General features: G+C 43.7%; 1 protein-coding gene across 1 annotated transcript in view; it reads left to right on the forward strand.

Annotated features, from left to right (window-relative positions):
* The window catches only part of ARHGAP21 (Rho GTPase activating protein 21), a 546,622-nt gene that overhangs the window by 483,584 nt on the left and 40,189 nt on the right, over positions 1-22,849 (forward strand). The window contains 4 exon segments of the mRNA XM_030199291.1: positions 9,537-9,639; positions 9,796-9,832; positions 11,316-11,441; positions 13,535-13,831. Of these exon segments, the coding sequence (XP_030055151.1) occupies positions 9,537-9,639; positions 9,796-9,832; positions 11,316-11,441; positions 13,535-13,831 (563 nt within the window).

Genomic DNA, 22,849 nt, shown 5'->3' on the forward strand with positions numbered 1-22,849 from the left:
TTTAAGCTTTATAAGTCATCTGCTTTTACAGTAATCTTTGAGAAGCTGTCATGGCTGCTGTTCAGCTTATTGTCACAAGAAGTGGTAATTGCTTTCTTTTTAGAACTCACCATGAAAATATATTATGAGCTTTTTCATAAGTATTTCTAAAAGCCATATAAATGTCAATATAAATTCAGGAGCCCAGCTGAGCAGCATTATTCCCTCAGGTGCAGTCAGCATGGCCACCTTGTTGAATATGCCTGTTTGTTTTTTCTCTGTGCTTATCACCTCCCTTATCTGTAGGTAACTACACAGCACAGCCATAGTGTTGTTCTCTTAGCTCTCTGTGGTGGTCCAGCAGGGGATTAATCTTCAGAGCATTCTGGCTCTTTCTGTCAGGGTTACCTCAAGCTTTCACTTGGCACAGAGCATTTCTTATTTCTATCACCCTCAGTTTCTGGTAGATTTCTATTTGGATGACCATTGAACAGTTCTTTTGTATCCATGTCAGCCGCAAACTCCTTTCTCTCCTGGGTCTCATTCACCATTTCATTAAACTGCCTATATCTGGCACTGCCTCTCCCATGGGGTAAATGCCCAGGGTCCCTGTTTTGGTTCTGGAATATCCTTCCCTATTCTCAGAATATTCTGGAATTGTTTATTTTTAATTCTCCTCCAGTTCTCCAATTGTTCTTGCCTGTAATTTCTGTCATGTGAGGTTGCTTGTTCTGCAGCTCTCTGTAGGCTTCAGGTTTGGCTTAGATGATGGGTTGAGATTGAAACATGGTCTTATGAACTGTTCGGCTCTTTACTAGATTTTGTGTTACACCTTTTAGGTACAGTGTTGCCACTTCGAAGACAATCTATTGATCAGGTGCATTTTCGATTCTTGTATCATCTTCCGCAGTGATTCCTGGTTTCTCTTTGCTGTATATGTCTGAAATCCTGTTCCCCCTTGGGATAGCTCCTGTCCTCTTGTGAGAGAAATATCTGTCTGCAGTAATGACTTAGAATCCTTTTGAATCTGTTGCAAGTGGCAGAAGCTATTCTGTTGAAGGCTGAACTTTAATTTTTGCCTAAAGCAGTCATGAAATGCCTGCAAATTTGAATTTATGTTGCAATTGGGCAAGGTGCTCTTTTCTTCCATAGTTCTAAACTTGCTGGAGCCTTATTTCTCTTCCCTTAAGACTCCTTTTGTCTTGTTTGTTTTTTCCTTTGTATCACTTCAGCTTATTGATAATACACATGATGCTCAAAATCTGAAGGTAATGCCACATCATATCCGATCTTTTCTCATTGTTTGTCCTAAGCAGAGTGAGGATGCAAACAAACTGAAAGAGAAGTCTGTGTTGGGTCTCTCTTCTTCCAATAGAGTGAGGTTTTACCAATTATGAACAAATACATTTATGGACTTCATTTTTTGCCTGTTGACTTTCATTTAGTTTGAAGTCTTGAACATTTGTGTGTTTAGTGACTTCCACTTTTGTTGCTCCTTTATTTACATTGCCACCTGGTTTCAGCTGTGGTTGACATTATTGTTTTAATATTATTGTAGAAGTTTCTAAGAAAATCTTTCTAAAAAGCTACTACTGACCTTTTTCTTCCATCCTCTTGCCTTAACACTCCTCTGACTTAGCAGTAGAACCTATTAATTTATTTTTTCCAGCCCAACAGAAGCTGAAAAGAATTATATAACAAAAGAGGTTGTGAATGTCTGTCTGGGGCAAAATAACTCTCTGGAAATTGAACAATATGGATGAAACCTGGCTTTTGGGGAAAACTGGTAAAAGTGCACAAGTTTGAAAATAGCCAAATTGGACTGAAATAAGGCCCCCCAAAATGGTCAAATGCCATTTCTATGGGAAAAGGAGTTCCAGCTTCTGCAGCATAATTTAGAGTGAAATGTAGCAGTTAGAAAACAGGGCAAGGCAGTTCAAAGGATGGAATTCCCTACTCTTCCATCCCCCCCCCCCCCAAAAAAAAAAACTGCTCTTCCCCCTCCCCAAATGTCTGTACAGCCCAAAACCTATCCTCCAAGTGCCTCACCACCCCAAAACTAACTCTCTGCAGCTGTATGCTATCATCCTGCAAACTACCCCACATCCCCAAACCTACCCCACTTGCAACTGAGACAACAATTCCTCAAACTATAATTATAGGCCAATCACCTCACTGCCTTTTCTGGCAAAAGTGATGGAGAAGATAGTGTATGATTGGTTGAGTAATTTTTCTGGAGCAGCACGATATTTTGGATGCGAATCAGTTTGGATTCCATCTGAATCATGACACTGAGACTTTACTATCCTTATTTGATTTCATTAGAGTGGACTTTGATAAGGGTTAGAGATTTTTGCTGGTTGCTTTAGATATCATGGCGGCCTCTGATACTCTGATCATAATATCTTGATTCAGAGACTGCAATCTATTGGGGAGGGTAGGCACTGTCTTAGGGTGGTTTACTTCATTTGTACGAGGCAGACAGTTTGGGTCATGCAAACATTAGGGAAGTCGTATTTCATTAACATTACCACAGGAGTACCTCAAGGTTCCTATCTATCAGCTGTGTTGTTTAATACAGTGGTTCCCAAACCTGGTCATAGAGGCACCCTAGTCAGTAAGGTTTTCATGATATCCACAATGGATATTCGTGAGAGAAATTTGCATGCACTGCCTCCTTGGTATGCAAATCTCTTATGAATATTCATTATGGACATCCTGAAAACCTGACTGGCAGGGGTGCCTCCAGGACCAGGTTTGAGAACCACTGGTTTAACATCTTCCTTTTATCTTTTTGTACAGTGCTGCATGAGCTGGATTTGCAATTTTGAAATTATGCAGATGACATTCAGTTTTTAGTCCCAATTGATGATGTTCCTGAGAGAGGATTTGATAAACTAAGAGGGGTATTATCTGTGATTCAGAAATGGATGTTTGATAATCACTTAAAATTGAATGTCGTCAAAATGCAAATTTTATTTTTGGCCAACCAGTTGGATTCTAGTTTTCCGAAGTAGTTTGTTTTTGAGGGAGAATCTATCCCTATTGTTAACAAAATGTGCAACTTGGGGGTGATAATGGATACCACTCTGTCAATGAAATATCATGTACTAAATGTGATTAGAAATGTATTTTGTAAACTGAAGACAGTGCAACTTTTGAGAGGTCTACTGAGTCCGGACAATTTTCGTGTAGTAGTACAGAGTATGGCTGTTCCTAGCTTAGATTATTGCAATGGTTTGTTCCTGGGTAGCAAGAAATGTCAGCTCAGGGCGCTGCAAGCACCCAAAATGCTGTGTCAAGGATGGTAGGGAGATGTCGCTTCGAGCACATTACACCTGTGCTCAAGCGAGTATTGGCTGCCAGTGGAATGTAGAATTTGATTCAAGATCTTGTACCTGATTTTCAAAGGGTTACATGATAGGTTTCTGACTATTCTTACTGCCAGACTGTGTGTTTATCAGCCAAAGCGATTGTTATGTTCCATGAATTCTGCTGTTCTAGATGTACCCAATTATTGGGATGTTAGGTTGGAGGAATTTTAGCACTTAATTTTTTTATATCACAGGGCCGCAACTTTGGAATCGGCTTCCTTCATGGATTAGAGAATTGCAGGAGATGAGTTGATTCAGGAAATTGTTAAAAACATTTGTTTTGTCAGGCATACAATGCAGACTGATGTTTATTGAGAAGGGGGGGTTGTGGTGGGGACTTATTTGTATTTACTTTATACTTTAATTATGAAGTATATTTCTGTCTAGTTTAGGTCAGGTTTATGTTAATAGTTTAATTGTTGTGTATTAGATCTTCTTATTGTGCCTGTTTGTTGGACTCCGCGTAGAAGACTATGGATAGAGCAGAATATACATTTTTAAATAAACCCCAACTTCAAAAATTACCCCTTTAACTGCCCCACAACCCCACAAATTGCCCCCTCCCTCAAACCTAGATCCTCAACAACTACCCGTATATGTTCCAAACTACTCTCTCACCCTTTAAACTTTGCTGCCCTGTAAGTGACCCCATCCCCCACTACTCCTCCCCACACACACACATAGACACTTCCACAGATAAACACACAAGGAATGTAAATAAATTGCCTATCCCTTTTTGTTTTAATTCCATTGTGTTATCAATAGAAATCAAACAAAATAAAACATGGAAAAGAAAATAAGATGATACCTTTTTTATTGGACATAACTTAATACATTTCTTGATTAGCTTTCGAAGGTTGCCCTTCTTCGTCAGATCGGAAATAAGCAAATGTGCTAGCTGACAGTGTATATAAGTGAAAACATTCAAGCATTACTATGACAGTCTGACAGGGTGGGAGGATGGGGGTGGGTAGGAGGTATGCATGGGGACATCAAAGCATATCATTGATATTCTAACAGGAGGGGTGGGGTGATCCAGTGGCGTACCTAGGGTAGTTGACACCTGGGGCCGGTCATTTTTTAACACCCCCCCCCCCCCAAAATCCAGTACTAGGCATACCGAGAATACAAAACATCAGGACCTATAGAGAGATTCTACCATACCATAAGCAGTAATTTCTACGAGTCACACAAGGAAAAGGAAAGCATCTTAAACACTACAGTGAGCACTAGAACATCAATTCACCTATTGTAAAACGAAACCAGACAGAATAGTACAGATCGTAGATCCTGCACAGTCAATGCCAACTGAAAGCCATGTCTTTTTCACAAACACAGATACACCCTAATCCACTATAGTATAAGTAGTAATATTTAAACTTTCTATTTAGACAAAAATTAAACTGAACCCTCAAGATGCCAGACTCTGCATACAATGCAACACCACAGAAACAGAAAACGTCCCCTAGTACTGTGCAAAATATAAAGACAGCAGATGTAAATTTGAAAAAAACTAACAAGTACCAATCACCACTTTACAAATTAACAAATAGAAATAAAACAAATAATATCATTTTATTGGACTAATACATTTAGCTTTCAGAGACCAAAATCTCCTTCCTCAGGTCAATACAGTATAGTGCTGTTACATTATCCTATCCTGACCTGAGGAAGGGGGTTTTGTTCTCTGAAAGTTAAGTCAAAATGTATTAAAATTAGTCTAATAAAAAGATGACCTTATTTACATGTTCTACTTATAAACATTTATTAACACAGCTACAATACTATATCCTGAAGCAAAATAATTAAAATATATATTTACAGTTTGTTGTCTCTGGTTTCTGCTTTCCTCATCTTCTTTTCACTGTCTTCCTTCCATCCAGCATGTCTTCGCTCACTCTCTGCCATCCAGTGTCTGCCCTCTCTAATGTCCCTTCCATCCAGTGTCTGCCCTCTCTCTCTGCCCCTTCCATCCACTGTCTGCCCCAGTCTGCCATCTCTCTTCCTTCCATCCACATCTGCCCTCTATTTCTGCCCCTTTCATCCACCATCTGCCCCATTCTGCCATCTCTCTCTCTCTCTTTCATCCACATCTGCCCTCTATCTCTGCTTCTTCCATCCACCATTTACCCCAGTCTGCCCTCTTTCTCTCTCCCCCTTCCACCCACCATCTGCCCTTTCTCTCTGCCCCTTCAATCCGTCTGCCCTCCCTCTCCCATCCATCCAAGGTCTGCCCTCCCTCACGCTCCCCACTTCCATCCAGGGTCTGTCCCCTCTCTCTCTGCCCCCTCTTTTCAGCCCCCTTATTCCACCTGCCCCTAGTTCCAGCCCCAGCCCACATCTCCCACCTGCCCCCCTTTTCAGCCCCACTATCCCACCAGTCCCCAGCCCTTTTCTCCCATCAGTCCCGAGCTTCAGCCCCAGCCAGTTCTCCCTGTCCCCTTTAAAGCCCCCAGTTTCAGCCCCTGCCCCGTATCAGCCCCCAGTTCCAGTACTAGCCCCCTTATCCCAAATACCCTCCTTTTCAGCCCCCAGTTCCAGCCCCCTTCATCCACCACATGCCTTGCATCCCCCCTTTTCAGCCCCAGACCCATTCTCCCACCTGCCCCAGGCATGGACCCATTTTCCCTCCTGCCCCCTTGTCAGACCCCCAGACCCCTTCTCCCATCTGAGCACTCCCCTCCCCAATCCCCTTCTCCCCTATGACCACCCCCACCCTCCCCAATCCCCTTCTTCACTCTGAGCACCCTCACCCTCCCCAATCCCCTTCTTCCCTCTGAGCACCCTCACCCTCCCCAATTCCCTTCTTCCCTCTGAGCACCCTCACCCTCCCCAATCCCCTTCTTCCCTCTGAGCACCCTCACCCTCCCCAATCCCCTTCTCCCCTCTGAGCTCCCCAATCCCCTTCTCCCCTATGAGCACCCTCCCCAATCCCCTTCTTCCCAATGAGCACCCCCACCCTCCCCAATCCCCTTCTCCCCTCTGAGCACCCCCACCCTCCCCAATCCCCTTCTCCCCTATGACCACCCTCCCCAATCCCCTTCTCCCCTATGAGCACGACCACCCTCCCCAATCCTCTTCTTCCCTATGAGCACTCCCACCCTCCCCAATCCCCTTCTCCCCTATGAGCACTTCCACCCTCCCCAATCCCCTTCTCCCCTATGAGCACCCTCCCCAATCCCCTTCTCCCCAATGAGCACCCCCACCCTCCCCAATCCCCTTCTCCCCTCTGAGCACCCTCCCCAATCCCCTTCTTCCCTCTGAGCACCCTCACCAATCCTCTTCTCCCCAATGAGCACCCCCACCCTCCCCAATCCCCTTCTCCCCTCTGAGCCCCCCCTCCGTCAAGAGGCCTGAGCTCTCTTCACCGTAAAGCCACCACCCTGCTTTTTTTTTTTTAATCCGTGCAGCGATGCAGGCAGCGCCTCGCGTGTGCCCTGCATGAACTGAAAAGAGGAAATCGCTTTGCTGACGTCGGGCCTTCCCTCGCTTGTTGTCCCGCCCACTTTTGAGGTAACTTCCTATTTCCTCGAGGGCGGGACAACAAGCGAGGGAAGGCCCGACGTCAGCAAAGCGATTTCCTCTTTTCAGTTCATGCAGGGCAGACGCAAGGCGCTGCCTGCATCGGCGATCGCTGCATGGATTTAAAAAAAACTGTCTGCTCTCGCGGAGCACCCCCCACCCGCTGACACCCGGGGCGGACCGCCCCCCCCCCCCCCCCTTGGTACGCCACTGGGGTGATCAACAGAGACATACAGCTTTATGGTTTATAATGGGCTAGGAACCCCAGATCCTTGTTAAGTCCTTTCTGTTGGGTGTTAAAATATTCAATCATTCTGACTTCAAAGGTTTTACATTCTTGTATGGTTTTAAAGTTACCTTTCAGGATTCTCACTGTGAAGTCACTGGTACAGTGAAAACTACTTCAACAATCCTGCAGTTGTCTTATTGATTGCTACATGTATTACCAAGTAGCATCTGTGCCATGGAACAAGGCTAGATTATGCTGTTGACAAACTTTGCACGTAGTTTGCACAAGTTCAGGACTCGGAGGTCAGCAGAATTCTGCATTAATGCCCAGAAGGTAGAAGGATGGGTAATATGTCTGGACATTTTTCAGTTTAACCCTCCACCCCCACCCAGTGAGCCTGCAGAGGAATGTAAGTCGGATCCAGCCAAAGGGAGGGAGGGCAGTGGGGAGCAGATGTAATCACAGGAAGGGAGGAGGTGGCCTGGAGGAAGTTTCTGTGCTTTAGAAGTGAGATTTCTGCATTTGTTTAGGGGGAGAGGGGTGGAAGAGAAAAGAACCCATAGCAAAAAGTGCCCCAGTACATTTCTGTAGTAGAAGCAGTTCCAGCAACTGCAATATTCATACACTGATTCACTGCAACATTGTGATTAAGGAATTGCACCTTTCAAACTGCCTTCCCCTCTAATATCATCTGGTCACAAATACATAGCGCACATGTCAGGAAGTATTTTTTCACAGAGAGGGTGGTGGACGCTTGGAATGCCCTCCCGCGGGAGGTGGTGGAGATGAAAACGGTAACGGAATTCAAACATGCGTAGGATATGCATAAAGGAATCCTGTGCAGAAGGAATGGATCCTCAGAAGCTTAGCTGAAATTGGGTGGCGGAGCAGGTGGGGGGAAGAGGGGTTGGTGGTTGGGAGGCTAGGATAGGGGAGGGCAGACTTATATGATCTATGCCAGAGCCGGTGATGGGAGGCGGGACTGGTGGTTGGGAGGCGGGAAATACTGCTGGGCAGACTTATGCGGTCTGTGCCCTGAAAAAGACAGGTACAAATTCAAGGTAAGGTATACACATATGAGTTTATCTTGGGCAGACTAGATGGACCATGCAGGTCTTTTTCTGCCGTCATCTACTATGTTACTATGTTACATGGCGCATATGTATTTGCACACACACATCGGACCCGCCCCGCCCCACCCCACCCCCAAGATACACATGTGTTTATATACAGATGAGTTTGAAAGAGTTCCTTGAGCCGTGCTCTGCATGCTTGTTTTATTCTCCAAGAGGGTTTGTTAGTAGAATAGCTGTTTTTCTGGTTTTACTGTTGAAGGCACCTCTTAGAGTATCCAGTAGGTATGACTATGGTGAACTGCTAGTCTTCAGAGAAAGTAAAGTTGCTTATTTATAACCGGATTTCTCTTAAAAAGACAGCAGTTCACCAGTCAATCAAAACCCTTCCTCTTCCTTTCCTAGAGTTGAACTTATTAGCTTAATTAAAGAACTGAGGCATGCTGTGTGGCCGAGGGAATGGGGAAACAACTTCCCACAGAGAATGCTAGGAAATGACCTGGAACGCTCTGGAATAATGTGTCCATCTGTGATTCATCAGGACATCACCTATGTGTGTCTGGAGAACACCTGTTACAAGTAAGCTTTTTTTTCAAGAATTTTCTTTGGGTTTTTTTTTTTTTTTTTTTTTTTTAAGTACACAGAAATCTTTAATTAGAAATGCTGTGTCAAGCTTGTGATACATCCTGGCAGTTCTCTCAAATATCTGTTCAGTTGTATTTATTGATATTTACTTTGGGGGTCTTTTACAAAGGTGCGCTAGAGTTTTTAGCGTGTGCTAATGATTAAGAGCGCACTAAACGCTTAGAGGCACCCATAGGAATATATAGATGTTTCTAACATTTAACGCACGCTAAAAATGCTAGCATGCCTTTGTAAAAGGACCCCTTAGTTATTATAGGGTTATTGTTATTTTCTGATGATTCCTGTTCTGTGTACCAATTTTTAAACTGGTTTTAGTAAGCAGAGGTAGCGATCAGGCATTACTGATATTTGGCTGTTAATTTGCACACATTCCATTCTCTGTTTTGTGGGTGCAAAGGTTTGTTTCTTGTTATAATCTGTTTTTATGTCCTAGGGTTTGGCCAGCATTAATATTTTTAGTTGGGCTTATAGTCTGTCTTTAGGTTTCTTTGTTTGTTTTTACTTTTCACCATATATTATGACTATCTGTGCTATTTTTAATTTGTTTCATATTTTGTATGAATAGATTATTTTAGTGTTCTTTCATAGTTTTTGTTGTTGTTGTTGTTCATTTTTATCATTGTTCCATGTTATGAGACTTCCATGGGGAAGGTGGGCTATGAATAAAATATTGATTGATTTTGAAAAATATCTGTCACTCATTTTTAATTATAGAACCTGTTAGACCTACCATTCTTGACGTTCAACCCAGCTCCAAAACAGAGCGATCAAAATCTTGTGATGAGGGACTGGATAATTATAAAGAAGAAGAAGAATCGTAAGTTAAGAACATAGTGTTATTTATATGTGTAATTTTAAAAAAATGATGTATAGATTGATATTTTCAATATAAGTGTGTATTTCTGTAGCGATAAAAGAGAGATTTTGAGTGTGTACTATGTGTATTTATCACAAATTATTTTTTTCCCAACAGATCCATCAAACACGTTTCTAGCCTGAAGGGAATCAAGGTTAGTAGTTTGTCTGTTTTATGTCTGTGGTTTCTGAATTTTCCTATACCTTTACGACTTCAATGTGTCCTTTATTGGCAATGAATTCTGTTATAACTTCATTGATTATATTGTTTGTAATCAACTTCTGTCTAAAGTGCTTTATAGTCAAAATGGCAAGTGTTTTCCAAGTCTTACTTAGTTGTTTGATGAAACAATCTGACTTGACAATATTCATTCTGTGCAGAGTGTACAACGTGACAGTGTGATTAATATCCATATTCTTGTGAATAGCAGTTCCCCACACTGCACAAAGGACATCCATTTAACACCCCAACACAGCATGCTCCCAGCAATGTAATATCAGTGATCACAGCGCTAGGAAACTATTTCTGAGCTAAATTTAAAGAGAGCGTCAAGTTATGTTTCAGCGTAGCATATACTTTATGCTAGCAATGAAGAATGATTTTGCTTTTAGTCCACTGCAGCGTTTCTGAAGTCCTGTATATTAAGACACTAATTATTTTTCTCACTCAGAGCTGAATTCCCTTTATTGCAACTGGGAAACAGCACATTTTTATACCTTATATATATACTGCATGTAGTGTGCAAGCCCATTGATGAGCAAAGGATTTCTCATTTAAGAAATGAGAAAGATTTGACTTTATACTACTATTTCCACATTAGAGTGTTTGCCATGCCAGCATGGTTGACGAAAGAAGAAATTGTTGAGGTGCTAAATACAGTTTGATTGGATAAGGACTGTTAGTTACTGACTCTCAGAGCAGAGTAAACCAGTTATGTTTGTTGAACTCGGTCGCACGACTTACTGTAATAGCTTTCTTCTCCTTTGTTTTTCATGGGGCTTCCACCAGCCTTCTGCTGGAAGGTCTGAGGTGGTACAGCTCCTCAACAGGCAGCCTGTTTCAGGTGTATCAAATGACTTTTTAGACAAGCCAGCCTCTGTGACTTTGTATGAATGCTGTACTTAGTGCTGGCAGCTTGTGTAAGGCCCTGACTTCAGGTTGCTTTAGGCACACCACATGGTCACTCCCTTTCACACACGTGTGCCATCTTGACTCTTATTTTTTTGGAAACAATAACCAGTAGCTGTAACTTTTCCCCCTCTCGGTTTGGGTCTGTGTCCCAAGAGAAGCAGACCTTGGTTCATGTTCCCAAGCAAAATGTATACTGAGAGTGAGGAATAAAATTCTAATAAAGCTCCCATCCCCATTCTCTACCTACCAGACACAGGCAAAGATACCTCAAAAGGCTCCATTACTCAGCAGAATAATTGCTTTACTAGCTGAACCACAGTCAGTCTCACCACAGCTTTAGCAAGGGAAGTAATGCATTTCTTGCCATAGCCTTCTGCATTTACAGCAGTTGGTACATGAGCTGAGAGAAGGATCTTCAAGACCTCTTAGTGATAGCACTGCTGTCACTGCCTGTGTGTCTAACTGATTTTAAATGATGTAACTTGCATTTACTCCCATGTTTTTAGGCCCCAGAGAGCGTAAAGTCTTCCGAAGATTCTGAGTCCAGAAAAGATTCTTCTTCTGACGTTTTCAGTGATGCAACCAAGGAAGGATGTCTTTATTTTCGACAGCTGATCACAGAGAAGGGAAAGGTAGACCTCGTTTTAAACTGCATGAATCACGGTGTCTTTAGATTGTGGCCAAGCAAAAGGGATGGCTGTAGGAAACCACCATTTCAAGGAATGTTGCTACATTTGGTCCTTCTGTCTAAGGCATGATGAATCTGCAAATCCCCCTACTGTTGATCATGAGATAAGGAGTAATGAGAGGGTGCACACCAGGGGCGTAGCCAGACACCCAATTTTGGGTGGGCCTGGGCCCAAGATGGGTGGGCAGAAGAACCTCGTCCCGTCCCACAGGTGATTTGGTCTCTCCTTCTCTCGCCTGCATGCCATATAGTCTCTCAAACATCCCCCCTCTCCCGTATACCTTTTAAATAGCAGATTTTCACCAGCAGCGAGCAGCAACTAATACACACTGCTCATGCTGGCCCCACACACTTCCCTCTGATGCAGCTTCCTGTTTCTGCCTAGGCAGAAACACATCAGAGGGAAGGCTGTGGTGCCGGTGTGAGCAGTATGTATGTCACTGCTCACTGCAGGCGAAGACCTGCTACTTACAAGGTATGCAGGAGGGACACTTGTTGGGAGTTTTTGGCTGGTGGGGCTTGGGGATCCCTGCCAGCCACATCATAGGTATGCTGCTACTGGGTGGGCCTGAACCCAAAGTGGGTGGGCCTGGGCCCACCCAAGCCCACCCTTGGCTATGCCACTGGTGCACACAAAAGCGGTTAGGCACTGTTCTAGAATGTTCACCTTGCATCTTAAAAACATTGTTTGAAGCCTCTTACTCAAGCTTGCAGTGCAGTGATAGCTAAATGCTTTCTTGGATGTATATCAGATGTCTTGTCTATTTTGTGTATCCTAAACTCAGGAGTAACTCAAACCCATAGGTCTAAGTTGCAAACCTGAATTTGGTTGATAGTAAATTGGTACCAAAGGAAATCTTTAAAACCTGACCATCAGAAATTTATTTTTGCCTCTAATTATTCCAGAACTCTATTTAGGATTTTTAAATGACTATTTCAGACCTGCAAAGACCTTCTGATGGAATCTGAGGGCACTGAAGACTCTTGAGAGAGATTGTGTTGGCAGAGCACTGTATTGCCACACATTACAAATATTTTGCATGGAAGAGAAAATTAGTACCAGTCTTATTAATTAAATTTAACTAGACCAACTTACAAACAAGGAAGACAACGCTACCATTGCTGTAATACTGGCCTGACATAGATGTTGTGGTCTCTACCTTCTGAGAAAATTAGTTCTGACCTTAAAAAAGGCAATAGGCATTTATACAGGGTACAAGAAAGGTGGTCTGTCCTAATCCCTCAAGACATAACAGTCAAGAAATACCACTGACATTTTGATTATGCAGGAATATGCTCATTATTTTAAAAATATCCACTTTGAATGGTAAAACTTTTCCATTCGTGTACAGCCTTAGCAAAAATTACTATTCATGCAAGGAGGAGTTGAGCTCTGAATTCATAGGATTGTTTTTCTTCTCATGAATTCATTATAGTTTTACTGTTCTACAGTTGAATTTGTAAGAAGGGAAGCAGCAGAAGGCAGAATATCTACCTCTCTTTTGTTCAGTATTAAGAGTGAGAGGCAATGCATGGGTAGCTTGCAGCTCTGCCAAAGACCATCATGGCACTAACCAGATAGTGCCATGGTGGTCAGAAAGGCACTGTCCAGTTATGTCCTGCTGAATATCGTGTGGGTATATGGTCAGTGCTGGTTAACCGTGTAGGAGCCTCTAATTACTGATGTGACTCTGGGCAAGTCACTTAACCCTCCATTGCCCCATGTAAGCCGCATTGAGCCTACCATGAATGGGAAAGTGCGGGGTACAAATGTAACTAAAAAAAAAAAAAAAAAATCTAACACTGAGTATCGACCCCATTGTTTTGCATCATGGTACAGTCAAAGGTAGTCAGTGAATAGTTCTGCTCTTTTGTTTTTTTTTGTTGTTGTTTGTTTTTTGTTTTTTTTAAACCTATCAGAAGGAGGTGGACCTGCTCCTTGAACTTGTTTCATTCTGTGGTATCCTTTTTCTATTTTCTTTTTAATTAGTATTATTGTAAAACAAATTCTTACACGCAGCTGTTCATATTTTCCAGCGAGTAGGTGGCAGTATCCGCCCATGGAAGCAAATGTATGTTGTTCTTCGAGGTCCTTCTCTTTACTTGCACAAGGATAAAAAAGACCAAATGGTTCATCCGTCATCTCAGGCTGAAGAAGAACAACCAGTTAGTATCAAGGCCTGTTTGATAGACATCTCGTACAGTGAAAGCAAAAGAAAAAATGTATTTCGTCTTACAACATCCGACTGCGAGTACCTATTTCAAGCCGAAGACAGGGATGATATGTTGGCATGGATTAAGGCTATACAGGACAACAGCAATCTGGATGATGAGGTATGTGCAAAATATTTGTAAGACAGTTTTTTAAAGATGATTTTATTCCAGTTTTGTTTTGTTTTTCTTTAAATTTCCTGTTCTGTCAGAATCTACCCTTACTAGGCCTATGGGGTGCTAAGTCACTTAACCCTCCATTGCCTCAGGTACAAACCAATGATGTAGCCACAGGTGGGCCTCCCAAAATTTCATCTCCCTTTTTGTGGCTAGCAGGGACTCCCTCAAGCCCTGCCAACTGAAGATCTCCTTCCCACCAAACAAGCTTACTTCTTGGGCGGCCACCAACACTGTCCCCAAGCCGCAGGCTCCTCCACTGTGCACATGCTCAGTTTTCATGCATTTGCGGAATTGAGCATAGGCAGAGGCTGGCATCTGGCAGCAGCGGTTTGGGGACAGTGTTGGCGGCCGACCAAGAAGTAAGCGTGTTTAGTGGGAAGAAGGTGATCAACTGGCGGGGCTTGCGGGATCCCTGCCAGCAAAGGTATTTCATTTACTTTGGGAGGGAGGGGGAGCTGGGAGGGGATGCGGAAGTTAAATTTGGGTTTTGCTTTGGGTGGGGGGGGGGGGGGTGGCAGCAGTGGACTTGAAATTTTTGGCCCGCCACTTTGATCTTGGGCCCTCCCTAAATCGTCTGTCTGACTACGCTACTGGTACAAACTTGGAATGTAAGCGCTCTGGGGACAGAATGCTTCCTGTACCCGACTATAACTCTCCTTGCATTACTATTGAGAAAAGTGTATTTTAAATCCTAAACCCCTTTCCATATTTTCCCTCTAATTCTGTAAATTTTTATTTATTAAGATTTATATACCGCCTTTTTGGAAATATTTATGGCAGCACAGTTCCACCTGTAGTTATAGACTAGTACCACTTACGAGTGTAAATTATTTAATTAGACCTAGATTGGCACTTAATTGGTGATAATTGGCCCTTCACTAACACTGATTGTCACTGATTTGCAGTTAAGGTGTATCATTGAGTTATCCTATTCTATAAAATGATTTGATTTAATTAATATACTGCTTAATACAGTTACATTTTAAAGCAGTTTACAATAAAACAGGAACAAGTACAATGAATGTTCTAACAAGTGAAAAACAGTGTAATTGTTCAATCAAAATCACAGTAAATAATCAGCAATCCTCACAATCAGAAATTGACTTAATGTGTCTATGATCTGCAAAAGACATTTTCAAAAACCCTACTGCTCAATTGTGCAAGTAGAGGACCAACGTAACAAAAAGTGCACACACACACTTTCTAGTGCATAACTTCGAAGAGGACATTCACTAGACAGGATTTTCACAGAAGAAAATCCTGGAGAAGGACCGCGATTGACTGGCAAAAGCACAAATGAGAATGGAGTGGATAGAGCACCGTTCACTGAAGAGAGTGTGTATGAACAACTTGAAAATTTAAAGGTGGACAAAGCCGTGGGACCGGACAGAATCCACCCCAGGATATTGAGGGAGCTCAGACAGGTTCTGGTGGGTCCTGTTAAAGATTTGTTTAATAAATCCTTGGAGATAGGAGAGGTTCCGTGGGATTAGAGAATGACGGATGTGGTCCCTCTTCACAAAAGTGGTGATAGGGGAAGAAGCTGGAAACTACAGGCCGGTAAACCTCACTTCAGTTATTGGAAAAGTAATGGAAGCGATGCTGAAGGAAAGGATAGTGAATTTCCTGGAAGCCAATAAGTTACAAGATCAGAGACAACATGGTTTTACCAAAGGTAAATCCTGCTAAACGAATCTCATTGAATTCTTTGACTTGGTGACCGGAGAATTGAATCATGGACGTGCTATAGATTTAATCTACTTAGATTTCAGCAAAGCTTTTGACACGGTTCCCCACAGGAGGCTCTTGAATAAACTTGACAGGCTGAAAATAGGACCCGACGTGGTGAACTGGATTTTGAACTGGTTGACGGACAGACGCCAGAGGGTGGTGGTTAACGGAATTCGCTCAGATGAGGGAAAGGTGAGTAGTGGAGTGCCTCAGGGATCGGTGCTGGGGCCGATTCTGTTCAATATATTTGTGAGTGACATTTCCGAAGGGTTAGAAGGTAAAGTTTGCCTTTTTGCGGATGATGCAAAGATTTGTAACAGAGTGGACACCCGGGAGGGAGTGGAAAACATGAAAAAGGATCTACGGAAGCTAGAAGAATGGTCTAAGGTTTGGCAATTAAAATTCAATGCGAAGAAATGCAAAGTGATGCACTTAGGGAGTAGAAATCCACGGGAGACGTATGTGTTAGGCGGTGAGAGTCTGATATGTACGGACGGGGAGAGGGATCTTGGGGTGATAGTATCTGAGGATCTGAAGGCGAAGAAACAGTGTGGCAAGGCGGTGGCTGTAGCTAGACTGTTGCTAGGCTGTATAGAGAGAGGTGTGACCAGCAGAAGAAAAGAGGTTTTAATGCTCCTGTATAAGTCATTGGTGAGGCCCCACCTGGAGTATTGTGTTCAGTTTTGGAGGCCATATCTTGCTAAGGATGTAAAAAGAATTGAAGCAGTGCAAAGAAAAAGCTACATGAATGGTATGGGATTTGCGTTACAAGACGTATGAGGAGAGACTTGCTGACCTCAACATGTATACCCTGGAGGAAAGGAGAAACAGGGATGATATGATACAAACGAACCTTTTCCGGAGATGGAAAGGCGGTGGAACCTAGAGGACATGAAATGAGATTGAAGGGGGGCAGACTCAAGAAAAATGTCAGGAAGTATTTTTTCACGGAGAGAGTGGTGGATACTTGGAATGCCCTCCCGCGGGAGGTGGTGAAGATGAAAACAGTAACGGAATTCAAACATACGTGGGATAAACATAAAGGAATCCTGTTAAGAAGGAATGGATCCTCAGAAACTTAGTGGAGATTGGGTGGCAGAGCCGGTGGTGGGAGGCGGGGCTGGTGGTTGGTAGGCGGGGCTAGTGCTAGGCAGACTTCTACGGTCTGTGCCCTAAAAATGGCAGATACAAATCAAGGTAAGGTATACACAAAAAGTAGCACTTATGAGTTTATCTTGTTGGGCAGACTGGATGGACCGTGCAGGTCTTTTTCTGCCGTCATCTACTATGTTACTATGGGCGGGTCACGAGCATTCCAACTATTCTAGCGAACGCTTTATAGAATACTAGCAGTTACATGTGCAAGATGGTACAGTTAGGTGTGTGCATTTCTACCTGCCATAGGCATTGCTTAAGTGCTCACTCCTACACTAGTATTCTATAATGGTAATTAACATGCTTAATTGTCATTATAGAAGTCACACTTAGGGCCCTGTTTACTAAGGTTTGTTAGCGTTTTTAACGCGCCTACAATTAGTGCATTCGCTAACCGTGTAGGCGCCTATAGGGATATTGCAGGTGTGTACGTGGCTAACGCGTGTTAAAAACATTAACGTGCCTATAATGCGGCTTAGTAACCAGGGCCCTTAGTGCACAAAATTTTGGCCCCTGACTTTTGGCGACCTTTCTCAAATTGTCTCTTTCTACTCTATTTTTTCCTTCTATCTAGGCAGTCTTCTCAGTGTTAGTCAGTAGCCAGGGGCCACAAATGGCCACTGTTCCTTCCACAGCTTTCTATACAGACAATCCTGATCAGGTTTCTTGTGCCATGGCTGGAGCAATGCCTCACTTGAGGATGGTGAAAACAGGCACTGCAACAGTCTTAGACTTGCCTGGGCACCGAGGAGCAGAAGCCATGCTCAAAAATTTAACAGAATATTTGTGTTCTTGCAGTGCATCGGTTTGATGCGTGTGTTCCGTGTGCACTGGCAGATAACAGAATCTCTTAGATGGCACAGAGTTTCACTCGTATTTTTAAAGGATTATGTGCAATTTTATTTATACACTAGTAAAAAAGGCCCGTTTCTGACACAAATGAAACGGGCGCTAGCAAGGTTTTCCTCGGAGTGTGTATGTTTGGGAGAGTGTATGTGAGAGTGACTGTTTGAGAGTCAGAGTGAAAGTGTGAGTCCAATCCATGCTCCTCTGTCACTTGGGCCCCTCCATTCATCCCTATCGAGCAATTCCCCTCTTCCTGAGTCCTGCCCTTCCAATCCATGCCCATCCATGCTCCTTTGTCACCTGCCCCCTCCATTCATCCCTATCCAGCAATTCCCATCTCTCCCTGAGGCCTGCCCTGCAATCCATATCCATCCATGCCCATCTGTCCCCTCCATTCATCCCTATGCAGCAATTCCCCTCTCCCTGAGTCCTGCCCTTCCAATCCATGCCCATCCATGCTCCTTTGTCACCTGGCCCCTCCATTCATCCCTATCCAGCAATTTCCCTCTCTCCTTGAGGCCTGCCCTCCCAATCTATGGCCATCCATGTTTGTCTGTCACCTGCCCCCTCCATTCATCCCTATCCAGCATTTCCCCTCTCTGCCTGAGGCCTGCCCTGCAATCCATATCCATCCATGGCCATCTGTCCCCTGCCCCCTCCATTCATCCTTTTCCAGCAATTCCCCTCTCTCCCTGAGCCCTGCCCTCCCAATCCATGGCCATCCATGTTTCTCTGTCACCTGCCCCCTCCATTCATCCCTATCCAGCATTTCGCCTCTCTGCCTGAGGCCTGCCCTGCAATCCATATCCATCCATGCCCATCTGTCCCCTCCATTCATCCCTATCCAGCAATTCCCCTCTCCCTGAGTCCTGCCCTTCCAATCCATGCCCATCCATGCTCCTCTGTCACCTGGCCCCTCCATTTTTCCCTATCCAGCATTTCCCCTCTCTGCCTGAGGCCTGCCCTGCAATCCATATCCATCCATGCCCATCTGTCCCCTCCATTCATCCCTATCCAGCAATTCCCCTCTCCCTGAGTCCTGCCCTTCCAATCCATGCTCATCTGTCACCTGGCCCCTCCATTTTCCCTATCCAGCAATTGCCCTCTTTCCCTGAGGCCTGCCCTGCAATCCATATCCATCCATGCCCATCTGACCCCTCTATTCATCCCTATCCAGCAATTTCCCTCTCTCCCTGAGTCCTGCCCTCGCAATCCATGCCCATCCATGCTCCTCTGTCCCCTGCCCCCTCCATTCATCCATTTCCAGTAATTCCCCTCTCTCCCTGAGCCCTGCCCTCCCAATCCATGGCCATCCATGCTCCTCTGTCCCCTGCCGCCTCCATTCATCCTTTTCCAGCAAGTCCCCTCTCTCCCTTCCATGACCCCCCCTCGCATCCATGCTCCTCTCTCTCCCATGTGGCAGCCTGGGCCGGCCTCTTCTCCCCCCCCCCCCCCTTCGCATCCATGCTGTGGTTTCTCCCCTGCCCTCCCGCTCCCATTGTTGTAGTTTACTGGCCACCCTCTTCTCTCCCCCCCAACATGCGTTTTTTTTTTTTTGTTTTGTTGTTTTTAAATTTACCTCCGTGGCGGTTCCGGCAGCGAAGCGTCAGGGAAGGAGGCAGTGCTCTAGACGTCTAGCCTTCCCTTCGCTGTGTTCCGCCTTCTTTTGACGTCATCCTTGACGTCAGAAGAAGGCGGAACACAGCGAAGGGAAGGCTAGACGTCAAGAGCGCCGCCTCCTTCCCTGATGCTTCGCTGCCGAGCGATGCGATTGGTTGTGTCATAGCTCCGCCCTCGACGTCATCACGTTTGACGCGTGGGCGGGGCAGACACAATGGGATCTCACCCCCTTCACTTTGCTAAGAGAGGCTTCAATAGAACGTTGGAGGTGCGTTTTATATAGAGAGATAAGGGGAAGATAAGGATGAGGTTTTAAGGAATTTCACAGAATGCTGTTATGGGGTTACTTTGCTGAAAAAGAAGATATAATACCATCCATATTTTTTCATCACCCCAGAGCTATTGACTGGGTGATTGGGCTGACGAGAGGCCCTGGGTTTTATAGAATAATAATATCTGAGGCTTCTAATCCTTTTTAATAAATCATCTCATACTGATTTCCTTCATCTTCCCCTTGCTCCCTCTCTAACTTGTTCTTCCTTGAAATCTTATTACATAAAATATGCTTCCTGCTTTTGCTTTATCGCACAAATCAAAGTTGTGGTTTAATGTAGTTAAATTCACTGCCTGCAGCCTGTCTTGTCCTCTCCTTATAGCTTATTTGCTTTCATTTTCTTTTCTTTGCCCAACTCTTTTCATCACCTGACCTGGAAAACTAAAGGTTTTATTTACAAAACATTTACTGAGACATAATTCATCCTGGATTGTGACAGTGGTCTGTCTCTCGTAAGAGCGATAGGCATCCAGTCAGTTGCTCTTACTGTGCACGTGGCATTAATATCTTGGTCTGATTTTCTGTAAAGAACTTTTAATTTCTCCAGGTGAGGGCTGCAGAGTTAGCTGCAAGTTACTGTAAGAAAATGGTTTTGTGTTTTTGTGTTTACTTAAAAATATATCTTACATTTTGAAAGACAGTGAGACTATGTTTAATACCTAAGTAATACAACTGCCATTGAATGCAAGGAATGGGGCTGATAGAAACATACAACATTAACTCATAGGTTGTAGTATATTGCCTTTAAGGTAGAGCTTCCCAGACTGTGTCGGGGCCCCCCAATGGTGTCCCATTACCCACATTTGAGTTGATGACCCGGGGTTGGTTCTCTATAGGTGCATTTTATTCTACATATTTGGGGAGGGGGGTGATCACAAAATTTAATTTGGCCACTATCATGTTTCAGCCTTTCCTCATAGGGAAGTCGTCCCATCCATTTTATCATTTTTGTCGTCCTTCACTGTACCTTTTCTAATTCCACTATATCTTTCTTGAGATACTGTGACCAGAATTGAATACAGTATTCAAGGTGTGGTCTCACCATGGAGCGATACAAAGGCGTTTATAACATCCTCATTTTTATTTTCCATTCCTTTCCTTATAATACCTAATATTCTATTTGCTTTCTTTGCTGCCGCTGCATGCTTCATGGTTGCCGTTTACTGGCTATTTTGGGGGGTTAATTTCCTTTACATTTGCTGTCATTTCACTATTAGATCACATTTGCCGTTTACTGTAGTGTAGTCTCTCTCCTGTAATCTGTTAGCAGTCTCAATTGCAGGTTCACAGGTAGTCCATTGTTGTCATACAAGAGGGGAGGCCAAACTGGACGAGACAACTACCTGCCACTGCTGCATAATTACATAAGCGCCGCCATACTGGGAAAAGACCAAGGGTCCATCAAGCCCAGCATCCTGTCTCCGACAGCGGCCAATCCAGGCTTCAAGAACCCGGCACCCCCCCCCCCCCCCCCCCCAAAAAAAAAAAAATAATAATAATAATGTTCAATGGACTTTTCCCTCAGGAATCTGTCCAAACCCCCTTTAAATTCCATAAGGCCAGCTGCTGTCACTGCATTCTCCAGCAACGAGTTCCAGAGTCTAACTACACGCTGAGTTAGATCAGTGAATCTCATTGCTGTCAATGGTCCATTGCTAGCATCAATCTTGTACACTCTCCTGCCTCCCAGATCACATTCAGCATCTCCCAGTCACATAGCATCTGGCAAGGAGAAGGAACAAAGGCAGAGGAAGCTGGTATCTGAGGGAACAATAGAAGCATTAAGTTTCGTCAATGGTTATCACCTCATCGATGGATTTAGAGAAGGGGAAGTCTTGCCTCACCAGTTTATTATATTGTTGTGAATAAACGTGGTTAAGGCTGAGGCAGTTGATATAGGCATATTTTCACTTAGACTTACAAAGTTACATAGCTATGTAAGTTTGTAAGTGCTTTGAAAGTGAGCCCCCATTAGGGTATCTAGATTTTCACAACACTTTTGACAGAGTCCCTAATGAAAGACCAAGGAAGTTTGAAAAAGCCATGGGATATGATGTAATATCCTGTTGTGGACTTGTGAACTGGTTAAAAGATAGAAAACAGGGAAGGATTAAATAGCCAGTTCTCTTAATGGAGGAAAATAAATAGTGGAATAACACAAGAATCTGTACTGCGACCAGTGCTTTTTAGCATATTTAGGGCCCCGTTTACTAAGATGCGTTAGAGTTTTTAACGTGCTTACAATTAGGGTGCATGTTAACTGTGTAGGCACCTACAGGAATATTGTAAGCGTATACACAGTTTACGCACACATGGTTAATACACGTTAAAAATGTTAACGCGCCTGTAACGCGGCCAGGGCCCTTAGTGAGGTGATAAAATTTGCCAGTGACACAAAATCATTAAAAGTTGTTCGATTGTATGCAGATCGGGAGACATTAAAGGAGGAGATAAGGAGACTAGAAGACTGAGAATTGAAATGGCAGATGAACTAGTGCAAAGTGATGCACATAGGGAAGAAAAACCCAGATTATAGCTCCATGATACTAGTAGGTTCCACATCAAGAGTCACCAACCAGGAAAGGATTTAGATGTCATCGTTGAGAACTTACTAAATTCTTCTGCTTAGTGTGCCCAGTGGCCAAAAAAAAAAAAAAAAAGGCAGCTAATCTTTGGAATTATTAGGAAACAAGTAAAGAATAAAACAAAATCATAAATTGAAGAAAACTCAAAACATGATTAGCTCCTAGTCCAAACCCCAACGAGAGAATAAATAACTCAGACAAAAGGGTATATTATGATTGATTAATCAAGAAAAAGATTCAACAAAAAGTATGCTCCTGTGAAATAGTATGTGAACCCTTCATTCACTACCTGGTTGGTACCAGCTTCAGGAGCAGTAACTTCAACTAAACGTTTTCTGTAACCTTTAATCAAACTTGCACAGCAGCCTGGGGTAATTCTGAAACATTCTTCTGTACAGAACTGTTGAAACTATGTGCCCTCTGGGGGCTACTTGACATGAAAATCCCAATTCAGGTCTTGAACCAACATTTCAATAGGGTTTAGACCAGAGCTTTGACCTGGCTAATTCAAAACATGAAATCTCATCTTCAGCCACTCTGTAGTAGATTTGAATGTTTTTGGTTTTTACTGGTTTAGTGTCAGCTCACAGACAAACCATCTAGGCAGAGCCAGCTCAACCTGTTGACCAGGTGAGGCACTGGCCCAGGGCACCGGTCTGTCTGGTCTACCTTCAGACTCCTAAAGGGATA

The sequence above is a fragment of the Microcaecilia unicolor genome, chromosome 1 (genome assembly GCF_901765095.1).
Source record: "Microcaecilia unicolor chromosome 1, aMicUni1.1, whole genome shotgun sequence".
NCBI classification, from domain to species: domain Eukaryota; kingdom Metazoa; phylum Chordata; class Amphibia; order Gymnophiona; family Siphonopidae; genus Microcaecilia; species Microcaecilia unicolor.